This window comes from Perca flavescens, chromosome 11, assembly GCF_004354835.1.
Source record: "Perca flavescens isolate YP-PL-M2 chromosome 11, PFLA_1.0, whole genome shotgun sequence".
Lineage (NCBI taxonomy): Eukaryota > Metazoa > Chordata > Actinopteri > Perciformes > Percidae > Perca > Perca flavescens.
In genome coordinates, this window is record NC_041341.1 from 16,987,222 (window position 1) to 17,000,084 (window position 12,863).

The 12,863-nt window shown below is 39.6% G+C and overlaps 1 protein-coding gene across 1 annotated transcript in view; it reads right to left on the reverse strand.

Annotated features, from left to right (window-relative positions):
* The window catches only part of st6gal2a (ST6 beta-galactosamide alpha-2,6-sialyltranferase 2a), a 43,215-nt gene that overhangs the window by 7,172 nt on the left and 23,180 nt on the right, over positions 1–12,863 (reverse strand). Inside the window, 3 exon segments of the mRNA XM_028590557.1 lie at positions 4,096–4,270; positions 10,440–10,541; positions 11,764–11,861. Of these exon segments, the coding sequence (XP_028446358.1) occupies positions 4,096–4,270; positions 10,440–10,541; positions 11,764–11,861 (375 nt within the window).

The following is a 12,863-nucleotide window of genomic DNA, read 5'->3' on the forward strand; positions in this document are numbered from 1 at the left end:
AGTCAAAGAAAAAGTGTTTGAAGGGTTTAGGTCAGGGATCTCTGCACCAAAATCTGAAAAACATTTCTTTATGGTTCTTGCTTTGTGCACAGTGGAATTATAATGTTGAAACAGTTAATGTTGTTCATGTTATTTATGTGTTATAGCAATGGGATTTCCCTTAATTGGAACTAAAGACAAAAACAACAGTACTCTTAATTCAAACAAAATTCTACTCTAATATTTGCCATATGGAGTACTTTACCCTTGTTTATAGGTCTATTTATCTTTTCAATATTCCGTTTGTTCAATTACAATATAGTAATAGTTGATATTAAAAGGTTTAATAGATGAACATGATTTTTATGAACTCACCTGTCAATGTTATCGTCTACAAAGTACATTTTCTCTAAATTACACAGGAATCGGGGTGAAAATACGTTACACATAAGTGAATAATGTTGTTTGTCAAAAACTTGTTAATTAAAGGGGTGATAGAATGCAAAACCAATTTCACCTTGTCATAGTTGAAAAACGACAGTTTGGAGGGTAAATAATACATACATAGAACCTCAAAATCCCATTGACACCTCTTTCCTCTGCAAATCTCACAATTTGAAACTGCTGCTGAAAACGGGCAAATCTCAACAAAGCTAAAAGTGGACGTCAACTCCTCAACTCCTACCTTTGTCACACCGCAAAATTGACATAGGCTACACCACTGACCTGAGATCAGGTAGTGTTCTGAATCTAAGTCGCACAGATCTCAGAAATGTTATACATTGTTCGTCTGCTATTCCATCACTAAATTCACTTCTGAGACTTTTTTATGCAAGAAATAAACTATGTAAAGCTCAAATATGGTCAGTTTTACGAAAATGGATGGCTAATTGCAAATTTGGTAAGACTTCATAAGCTCCACAATCTGCCGGGACAGGCGGCGGCTGCCGGCCGGGTTTGGTGCCTTCCCTGTCGGCCTCACCCCCTTCACAGACCCGCTGAGCTGGAGCTCTGTCAGGATCTCCCACACGAGCGGCGCAGCGTACTTTAGAAAAAAGAAAGTTTGGAAGTTTTTCAAGGATATTGAAAATGAACCACGGTTGTAAATGCAGTGTTCCAGACTGTACAACGGAATAGCCTACTGGCCCAGAGAAAAGTGTTTAGAACGAATATATCAGACAAGAGGGAGTTGTGGATCTAACGCAGCGCTGCAGAGGACATGTTTGCAAGGGTTCACTTCACTCTCCGCTCCCCGTGCTTACTAGCTACAAGGTGAGTTGTGATTCTTTTGTGGCGTTTTTTTATGTCCTGAGGGTAACGTTACAACAACACTAGTTGTAATGAAAGTGTCGAAACTTGTCATTTTGACTCGGCTGTTTTAGCCGCCACGGCTCGCACCCGGGCATGTAATAGACAGTGAGTCTGTGTGCGCAGCTCTGTGTCGGTCTGTGTGTGCGCCGGACAGCTTTGTGTGTGTGTGTGTGTGTGTAATATGAGACCTGCTGTATCGTCTCCAATGAATGTGTATGTGGTTCCACAACCAGTCAGTGTGCAGCTCATTTAAATATTTATGAGCATACCATATTTGGAAGAAAAGCTGTCGTTCCAAATAGAGCCATTCCACAGGGATGCATAAGGGCCAAAAAAATAGCACCTGGGACATTTTCAGCCCAACCAATGTTACATACCCTATGAAGAGACCTTAAGGAACAGTGTGAAATAACCTATATAATCATTCCATCACCCCTTTAACAAAGATTTTCAAAACCCAGGTGCACACTAAAAAATAGTTTTTTTCTTCAACCATTCAATCTACAAAACAAAAACATAGTGCCTATTCTCTGTTGACTGTTTGTCATCGTGCTTCTGTAAATGTCAATAGTCGTGCTTCTTCAATGAGAATCTTCAGTGGATTGATGTATTCATCATGTAACGTAAATGTAAACGTCTTTTCCTCCTCTTTACTCCAGCCTCTGCTGTGCCCTGACTGCAAATGTTGCAGAATCCTAAAAATCCTCACACAAAGATTTGCCTTTTAACCTGTATAAATTTAAAATTGTATAATTGTGTTCTTCATGGGGTTTATGTTATTTATTTTTATTTCTGTGATAGTGATCTCTTTTGATATAATTGCTTTAGGGTTATTGCATGATATTATGTTTCTTTGTACATTAAATTCTAAATTGATCAGAAATCATGGAGAGACATTTGGAGAATTACTTACACCTGTATTCAATTAAAGAGCTCCACCATCTCTAGGAGTGTCTGGTCACACCTGTGGTCTCAATAGTAAGTAAAAGCTGTGACACAGAAGCTGTGTTCAAAACCGTTCCTTATCACGGAAATAGTGCCCCATATAGTGTATTCGCCATTTTGTAGTGGTGCTTGAATTCTCCGCAGTCAATTTCCCTCACTATATAGTCCACTATAAAATAGCCACAATCCACAGCTAATTTGACAGTACATACGATGTACCCTACATTTTACTCCCGTATACCACAATGCAACACGGTCGTGTTTTGCCGGAGGAGAAGAAGAAGCAGAAGCACTTGCAAAAACTGCAAAGGAAAAATGCAGCGGGCCCTCGTTTCTAAACAGTGGAAATGTAAAATATAGACAACATTTTACTTTCCTCCTGGGTGCTAGGTTTGTTTCAGGAACGTATTAGAAGTATTTTTGTTTCGGTTTGTTGACATGATGCTGGGCGTGCCTGCTTCCGTCACACAAATATTGGGCGTATCTCCTGACACAAGTCACGCAATGCGTTTTCAGTGAGTGTCCAAAGTTTTGTTTGGTCGTTCCCTATATAGCACATTATAGAGGAAATAGTGAGTGAGTTTGGCGGATCGGTGCCTTGGCGTTGTGCGAGTGCCCCGAACGGGAAAAGCAGAGTGGACGTTGCGTGCCGACGTTTCTTTTTCGCTCTCTATCCGCTCCTCTTTCCTCCTTGTGTCTCAGCCATTCATTATCAAAATGCGCTCGCGGTGTGTTGGAGCGCGTTCAGTGTTCCTCCAGCATCTCTCCTGATGAGATCTGCCTCAGGTGCGCTGGGAGGAGTCTTCAGTTCTGTGCCAGGCAAACCAAAACACCACACTATATATAACATAAGAAAACTCTGGCTGCCTGGCTCCACTTTGTGACATATATACATGTAAAAAGTAGAAATATAGGCTATAAAATATGAAGAATTATAAAGGACTATGGATATGCAGCCTACAAGATTTACATTACTGTATTAACAGAATTGTGATGAACAGTACTAGTAAATAAATAGAAGCAGAACTGCAGCAAACTATATTGCACACTGAATATTAAAAGAGAGAATATTGCACAGAATGTGAAGTATTGCACTACACTACAGGGTCCAGTTTAATAACAAAGGGTCCATGTGTCAGACACTTTACTATCTTGACGCCTCAAGATACTATCTCGTGGCCACGAGATAGTATCTTGAGGCCACGAGATAGTATCTTGAGGCCACGAGATAGTATCTTGAGGCCACGAGATAGTATCTTGACGCCACGAGATAGTATCTTGAGGCCACGAGACAGTATCTTGAGGCCACGAGACAGTATCTTGAGGCCACAAGATAGTATCTTGAGGCCACGAGATAGTCATAATAATCTTTTTTGACAAAGTGGGACCAGGGGGGCTAAGGACAAATCAAATCTAGTTTCTAGGTTTTTATCTCCTGCTTTTTATCTCCGGCAGCTACAGTCTGGTGTTACAGTCCTCTCCAGTGAAATGCAGACACACTTTTACACCATTTAGCTCTCAGCATTTTAACCGTGTTTACTCCAGCTGCTAGCTACAATAGGCTAACGTTACCTGCTGTCAAGCACATATGTGCTGCCTTAGAGTGCATAGCGGTGCTGCATGGGGATAATTTCACTGTGCAGACTGAATATAAAAATGTAGCGCGCGCGTGTGTGTGTGTGTGTGTGTGTGTGTGTGTGTGTGTGTGTGTGTGTGTGTGTGTGTGTGCGCTTGTGTCTACATCTGCATCAGAAATAGGCAAGAAAATGGAAAGATAAGTGTACAGAGATAACTACAAGAGAACAGGCTTACACGGCATGCATATTGGCTGTATGTCTCCATGTGCGTGTATGCACTTACCTATGAAGCCAGAGGAGGGAGGATTGGGCTGGATATTCTCCCGAGTGTTGCCCTGTATCACATCCCAGAGTCGCCACACATAGCTCGGGTGAAGGATGTAGAAGGGCTGGCCGGGATGGAGCTTGCGGTGCTCCGTGTATGGACCAAACAGATTGTAGTCTGGACTGGCATACCACTGATGAAGAAAGAGATGGACAAACACCTCAGTTACAGGAGGGTTGAATCATGCAGTGAAAACAACTTCATTCCTCTTCTCCACTTTGGTGAATAAACATGTTTTGTACGGTTTAAAAAAGGCAAAATGAAATCGATATGGCAGTTATGAAGTGCCAGGATTTCAGTCCCCCTCCAAATCACCTCCAACAGACAATGATGCATTGCCACAGAGAAAGTAATTAAGTAAGCACAAAGGCGGACAAGGTGTGCAGAATCAATGGAGTCCCCTTCCACTCAAATGTGTTTTTTCTTACCGTTCCTTCACTTGAATGTTTGTGCTTCACTGTGCAGAATGATGTTTGTGCAAAGACAATATTTATTTATATTTTATATTTATTTTCTATATTTATTTGCTGAAGAGGGAACGTTTCTCTGTGCTCACTTTAAATCTGAGATCAAAGCCTGAACATACAAGCAATGTTTAAGTGAAGTAGGGGCCATCTTTTGTCCAGCAGTTACCTAAACTCTTAAGATTGGAAAATATTTGCATATCATAGCTTTGGATTTTACAATGAGGGATAAGGAGTACATGTAATTTTAATAACTTTTAACTAAGTAATTGTAGGCCTACTGTGATGGCTATGGACATTTCTCTCACCTGTTTGTTCATTTCTGTTGCCTGTATTATTGATTTCTGTATGTCTCCTGTGTTTGTATATTAATTCTGTATATTTCTGTTCCCTGTTGTGTTGATGTATCCTGTTTTGTGTATTGTGGTCTGTGTGTATTTAGTGGTGTATTTTTCTGTCGTGCATTTCCCTGTTTATGTTCTGCTTTCTGTTTTCTTTTGATAGTCTGTTTTCTGTTTTGTCTTGTCCAATTTACTTCCTGTGTTTTCCCTCCTTTGTTGATTGTCCTGCCCCGCCCTGATGTGTTTCACCTGTTGTCTCATCGGTTCCTGATTTACTCATCACCTCATATATTTAACTTCTGTGTTCCCTTTGTCTCTTGTTAGATCGTTTAGTCTTTGCTCTGTTTTTACCCTTTGGTGTTTGTAAGCTCTTGCCCTGCTACTTTGTATCCTCTGGTGTTTGTTCCTGCATGTCTCAGTTTGCTCTTGTCTGTGTTTAGCCCGTCAGTTTGTGCATTACTGTGTGAGTTTTCCAGTCTTCGTACTGCCGCTTTTTGTTGTATTAAATTTCTGAGTTCAAACAATATCCTGCCTGCCTGGCTCAACCTGCGTTTGGGTCCTCTTCCTGCCACTCACCACAACACCTACATGTAAAAGTACATGTACAAAGTAATATAATGATGTGCTTATATTGCTTGCTGAGAGAAAATGATAAGTCAACTTGATAAACGATAAGTTAACTATGATTTTTTTATGATACTCCAAGTGGGTTGGCAAACTGCAAATGTAAAAATTATGCAAGATGCAAGCTAGATATGGAACTCTAGAGACTCCTTTCACTGCTATTCCTCTGACAAATATTTACTTTAATATTTCTGATTAGAGCTGCAAAGAATCAAATAATCAATTAGTTGTCCACTATTAAATGAATCGCCAACTCTTGATAATCATATTAAGTCATTTTCAGAAATTCTCTGATCTCAGCTTCTTAAATGTGAATATTTTCTAGTTTCTTCACTCCATTTTGACGGTAAACTGAATATCTTAGAGTTGCGGACAAAACGAGACATTTGATGACGTCATCTTGGGCTTGGGAAAACACTGATTGACATTTTCTGAAACTAACAACTAATCGATTAATCGAGAAAATAATTGTCTGATTAATCGACAATGAAACACCTTCGTTACTTGCAGCCCTACTTGTGATGCAATACAGATCTTTCCAGATGGACAGAGCATGCTTTTATCAGAGCTTCATGCTAGTTTCTAAATTACAGTCAACCTTTTGGACTGTATCTCACACTTTCTTTTTACAACTGTAATGGATAATGTTTTTTTTGCAAATATCAATGATGTTATTGCCACTGAATGTAAAAAAAAAACAAAAACATGTTGAGGTTGTACTTTAATGACTTCTCTTCAAGGAAAATAACAGACTGCCATTTTATGCTGTGTCGTGCTGTGTGGTCATAGAGTAGTTTGTACTTTGTACTACATGTACATGTGATTTCATTTGTGTATTCTTTCACAGTTAGTGGGCTGATGTTTTATTTACATTATTCACATATTGTTTTTGTTGTTACCCCTAAAGATAAATAATGTAGATATACGTACATTTTATGCATTGAATAAAAATACATATTTTCTGCCATAATGGATAATCAAGTTGATTTTATTCTATTCAAATGTACGTATTCAGTACAGTACAATTGTTCAAACTATAAGCAATCAGTGTGTCACTTAGTCATGGAAATAAATAGCATTTATAATGGGTTCAAGGAAGAAACCCATCACATAATTGATCATTTTCATACTATAGATGAAACCGTTATTGTCAGTACATTGTACCACCTCAGATTTATGAAGGACCTTCGATTATTGTCTACCATTTGTTGTTTTTCCAAGGCAACGAGAAAAAATGAGAATAAGAATGGTCTGTTGCTTTTGGGGTAAACAAATACTCCTGGTATAATTGGATGTTTTTATGTTATAAAGCTATGTGAGGGAGAAAGCATTATAAAATTATAGTCAAAATAGACATCATGTGGATATTGACATGCTGGAGTTTCTAAGATGAGCTTACAGCGTTTACATTTCCACCAGCCTCTGCACAGTTGGGCTGCTTTGGAGTGCATTGCATAGCCACACTGCATGCTGATAATGTCACTGTGCATACTGAAGATAAAAATGTCATCATGTCTTAGCGTGCGTGTGTATGTCTGTATGTATATCTCCTCTAAGGAGGCAAGGCAAGGAAATGGAAAGATAAGTGTACAGAGGCAACTACAAGAGAACAGACGTACACTGCATGCATACCGGCTGTATGTATGTCTCTGTTGTAATACACTACTTGTACTACTACAACCATTCAAGGCAGAAACCATCATCATATAATTTATCCTTTTCATACTATTTCTTTAATAAATTGTACTACCTCTAATTTCCCATTAGAGACAAAATGAACATTAGATCATTGTCTACCATTTGTTTTTTTCAAAAAGCAAAGATAGCCTCCTGAAATACTGGGCTTTTCCATATATCCATAGTTATGAATTACTTTGTTTTGGGAACTGAGCAGTGTGGTTAAACACTATCTTTTAAAGAAAGATCTCAGAGCATGTGACCTCTGAAACAAAGGAAACCATGCAGCCTGAGCGCCCTTTTCAAACAAAGAGAATGCAGCCTCCATGCAACTGTAGCCTAAAAGTCACACCTCCATGAGAAAAGACGGCCGGAGGACTAAGAACTACAAAAGTGTAGTTCATACCTACATGTCACTTTCAAGAACTCTGACTTCCTATTGACCGCAGCAGGGGTCCGTGCCCAGGTGACTGGGGATATAAATACTCTAGTCACCCACTGCACGCAAAAGCTGCTTAAGGGTGCTCTCCTCTGTGCTTTTCGATTGCAAACCCGTTGCTGAATGAAGGCATGCAGCCAAACGTTTGTATCTAATTAAATGGTTTCATTTTCTGGTGGACGAGTGGACTATTTTTGGTGTTCTGGGAACACCCTGGATCCGTTGGAAACACGCATCAGTGTTTCATCTCTGCAGAAGAAAAAGCGTTAAGAAATCAGGGACACCGCTTTTCTTATTGAGTCAACTGAACTGGTTCTTCGCTGCCTTTGGAGAAAAAACACTTTTTTCCCCGTGAAAAGCTGACGAGTGAGACGGATCCGTTTTGTTCACCATGGAGTATCTATGGGACCAAACAAACGGGAATACACACAGTAAGAAGGCTGAAGTTTCTGGGCAGAGAAATAAAGGTGTGGGTTATTAATGTCAGTAACCGTAATTGCTGCAACTTGTTACGACATTGAATGGGATTAATTAGTAAGTGCTAGTGTTGCAAATGTCTTACGATTAATGATTGTGACCACCAAGTCCAATTTATTGCTGTGAAAGTACTGGATCACAGCACTTGTTGATATATGTTGTGTTTGATACTGTAGCTTATTGAAACTATAATGCTACACTGCCATCTCCCACCACGGAGAAGTTAGTTACTGTACAAGCGAGATATAAACCTTCCGTTCGTCACTCGAACCACGGCACCGCAACGTAACGAGACCGATACCTCGTGGCCATGTGTAAACAGAAGGATTGGTTATTATTGCTGCAAGAAGTCAGCTGTTGGCCTCCACCACCCCAGCCTCCACCTTTCTAGCCCCAATGGGGCTGTATAGAACAAGGTCAGGAGTCAGTGACATGCATTGTGTCCTTCAAACCCCCTTCCAGTACCTTTCCTTTACCTGTCTCTGTTGGCTTTGTTCAGCTTTCCCTTGTTTGTTGTTGGGTAAAGTGAAGCATGCTGCATCTATGTAATGTGCTCAACATGTTTGTACTCTAGCTCATTTTACAAGAGCAGTAACACACTAACTGATCAACCTTTTTTGTGTTAATTCTTAAACTAGCGGTTTCAGTATTGGGCTTCAAAACAAGAGCGCCCCCTCCTTATAAATGAGATGACAATGCTGCACATAATGACCCCTGTTCCTGCAGATAGAACTAATGGTTAAAGCCTGATTTAGAAGGGCAAGTCTTTCTATTATTAGCTTGTAAAACAATTTAAATGGCCAAAGAAAAACGACCAAAGGCTCAAACGCACTGAAAGTAATAATGGACGTGCCTCATTTGACCCGTGTCAATCGATGCTCCTATGGCAAACTGCAGGCCTTAGATTTGAAATGCCAACACCACAGGACTGGGAGTATTTTGGGAAAAGGTTGCCCTTTAGGCAAAAACTAAATAAAAATCACATTACAGGTAGCCCCTTTCATTTTTAAACATTTCTATTTGAGTAATGTTATATGAAACTCCAACACCACAGAACAAGCAGTATTGTGGGAAAAAGGTTTCTATTTATATGTAGGCAGGAACAAGGCTGTGTGCTTTACAGATACCACCCATTTTTTGTATACATTTCTATTTCAGTAGCCTATAACGTTCTATAAGGCAAGAGGGCTAATGTTGGGTGCATGAAAGAAAGAAAACCTTTATTAGTCCCTCAAGGGGAAATTAATTTTCTTCACGCTCTGCTGCTGCTTTCGCCCAATAAGAGGCTCAATATGGATCTTGTCAATTTATTCTTTTAAACTATGTGTTTGTTTAGAATTATTATTAATCTATTTCCTTAATAAAATATTGTCCTCTGGGGAAAACAATAATATCTCTTTTATTCCTTGTCTATATCGACGAGGTTTCATTTCCGGGATTGTTCAGGTGCAGCCGGAAATTCCACTGGATGTCCCTCCTTCGGCCGGATGTCCATCACCTTCCGCTTTCTTTGTGTTGGAATTTTAAACTGTGGTGGATTTATGAGGACTATGGTTAACTGCTCCTCAGATCTGTGCAGGTTAAATCCAGACAGCTAACTAAACAATCTGTTGAATCAGAGTTTTCTGTTGCACTTAGCGCCGCCCAAGGCGATTGTGATTAGGGCTGTGTATTGGCAAGAATGTGGCGATACGATACATGGGTCATAATACAATATATTTCTATACTGTGCATAAGGCGATATATTGGGATTTTTTTTTAAAAGTATAATTTTAGAAAAACTAATATTTAAAAAAAAGACATCATGATGTTCATAAAAGTCAAAGAAGTTTACTTTAGGTAAACAATTCAGTACACAGAAAATCAAACTGCCAGTTTGGGATTGTGGGTCACAGGTTCTTAGTTAGCTAATTTTGATATGCTAAAGTAGGCCAAAGTTCAGCCATAGCTACCTTGTTAGCTTCTAGCAAAAAGTCAAGGCACTGCTAGGCACTAGCAGTTAGCAAGGACACTAGTGGTGTGTCTCAGCATAGCCATCTAGCAGTATGGGGTTTAAACACAACATAAACATGAACCACTGTCTTACATGAATATTTTTGAACCTTTAAAAAAAAAAAAAAAAAAAAAAAAGACTTGTGGACTAGCCAGACCCTCCTCCGCAGCGCGACTAGGGTGGAGTGACAAATTGCATTGTCCTACTTTACTGAATGAACTGGAAACATAATGAACTGGGTATGTTTTGTGTGAGCAACAGGCTCATTTGATACAAAGAAAACATACCTTGTGTAAGTTGACAGTGTAAGGTGCAGGATCCCAGGCCACCAGAGTCACATTCTTGTAGATTGAACTTGTGTTGAATCGATGTTTAGGATTGGCCAAAATCTGTAGAGGGAAATATGCATTGTTGTCAAATTAAGCCAAACAGTGTATTAACAATTATTTTAACCAAACTAAATCAACATCAAAGCCCAAATCTCCTAAAATAATAGTTCAACATTTTGGAAAATATATGCTTATTCAACAGTTAGCTTCGCATCAAGACTGGAAACAGGAAACAGCTAGCCTGGCTCTATCCAGATGTAACAAAAGCTGTCATCGACAAACACATTAAATTTAGTTTGATCAATCTGTACAAAATTTAAGTGTAAAAACAGGAAGTCTGCTCTAACTTTGCTATCAAAAGGTGCCCATAAATAAAAATAAAAAACATGTCATTTTATGTGCAGTTATATATTCTTTCTTGGGCCGGCCGGCACAATAACTTCTACAGTCTCGTCATCATCGCAAGGTTGCCAGGCAACCAGCGGTGACTAAGATACTAACATTTTAAATATCAAGCTTCAGAGCTGCTGGTACACATACTTTGTTACCTTTGTACAGAGCCAGGCTAGCGGTATCCCCCTTATTCCAGGTCTGAGGAGAACTGTAGAGTCGGGTGATAAATATTCCCAGGTTTGTCGAAGGTTAAAGGTGCCTATATTTTCATTTCTAAGCACTTACATACATAGACACAAAATACGTCTGCTGCATTAAACCCATCTTATTTTGTAAAGAGTATGACATCCACAGCGCCCAGGGTCCAGTTCTTTTGCCAGGGGGGCACTGACGGGAGTACTTCGCTAACATTCATATTTTTGGTGGTGGGAGAAACCGGAGCACCCAGGGGAAGAACATGCAAACTCAGCACTCAGCAGTGCCTATTTGCTGTGAGGCGACAGTGCTAACCACTGAGCCACTGCAAGCGACACCTTTCACATGACACGACACAGTCATTTAACCCATTGTAAATATAAAAATATTGATTAGAGCGGCTTTAACAGAATTAATTGAACAACACATGGAACGTTCAGGTTCGGGCTGACAGATGAGACTTTTCTGTAGTTTAATGCATTGTTAAAACAGGAGAACATTTACTTTGGAGAGGATAGTCTTCCAGTGCCACCGACACAATTATGTTTGTAACTAGAGAAATAAGTGGATTGAAGTCACGAATCATTTATACTTCTAACTTTTGCCACTCCACATTGTACATGTGTTTCAGCAACACAGCTCTGAGGTATACATCTATCAATAATTTATTTATGCATGCCAGACTCTCGCTCACCTGTGAGTTGATGATGCGGATGGTGGTTTTGTGGCCCACGTCTCTCTCATATCCCTCTGTAGGTGCAGCGTTGAATCGTAAAACTGCATCATGAGTATCTAAAAGAAAAACCACAGACCACATCACTTGAAGCAGGTAATTAACTGACCTTGAGGTATACATGTTATTGTGTGCCATACAAAGAGCCAAAAGATTTTCCATGATGCACCTGGAGTTGTTCAGATGAATGCAAACTAAGATAAACCGAGAAAAAAATACAGCAATTTTAAATCTGGTTTGATATCAGCGGGGCAGAACATCAAGGTGTTTAGAATTGCTGCTTAGTCTTTTATTTTGAAGGGATACTTCAAAAAGAAAAACTACATTAAATGGCAACAGGTGTTTGCATTTGAATGACTTCCAACTGTAGTTTGATCAATGCTTTTTGTAGTCAGACAGATTATCAAAGTCTTGGTGGTAGAAGTAATTATAGAGACAACACGTTGCTGACTGCAGTGATGTAAATTATAATCACATTGACCGTTAACAACGATGTCTGTCAGGCTCACAGACATAACCAAAGTGCTCTCTAGTGGTTAGCTCCTGTAACTGATGAGCCACCACTTATAAAAAAAACATTAAGGTTTCATTTTTAATACTATATCCAAATTTTTGTTTTGTTCATCCTTCACAGTTCACACACCAACAGGAAATCCTCAGCCTGATGGATGGTTATAGTAATAATTAGAAACTTGTTTATTGATCGATCTGTCAGTCCCACGGTTCCTCCACGTGCTTTGATCTGACACCAGAATGTAAGATCTAATACTCCTTTATCACTCCTGCCAGTCGACTATTACAACACCGATTGGCATTCACAACAAACGACCTACTGCAAACACTCAAAACCTGCTGGCTAGTTAGACATCGAGTCTACCCTCCTGCTCCAATAGAATACTGTAAACACGTCTGTTTCCTACGGGGCCGCACCAGACTAATGGCTTTTCAAGAAGGTTTTCTCAAAGCAGGGATCATTCTTTGTCCACTCATCTGAGGTTAGTTTTACTGAAACTCACATTAGTACTGTTTCATACAATCTTCAGACTATTCAGAATATTTTG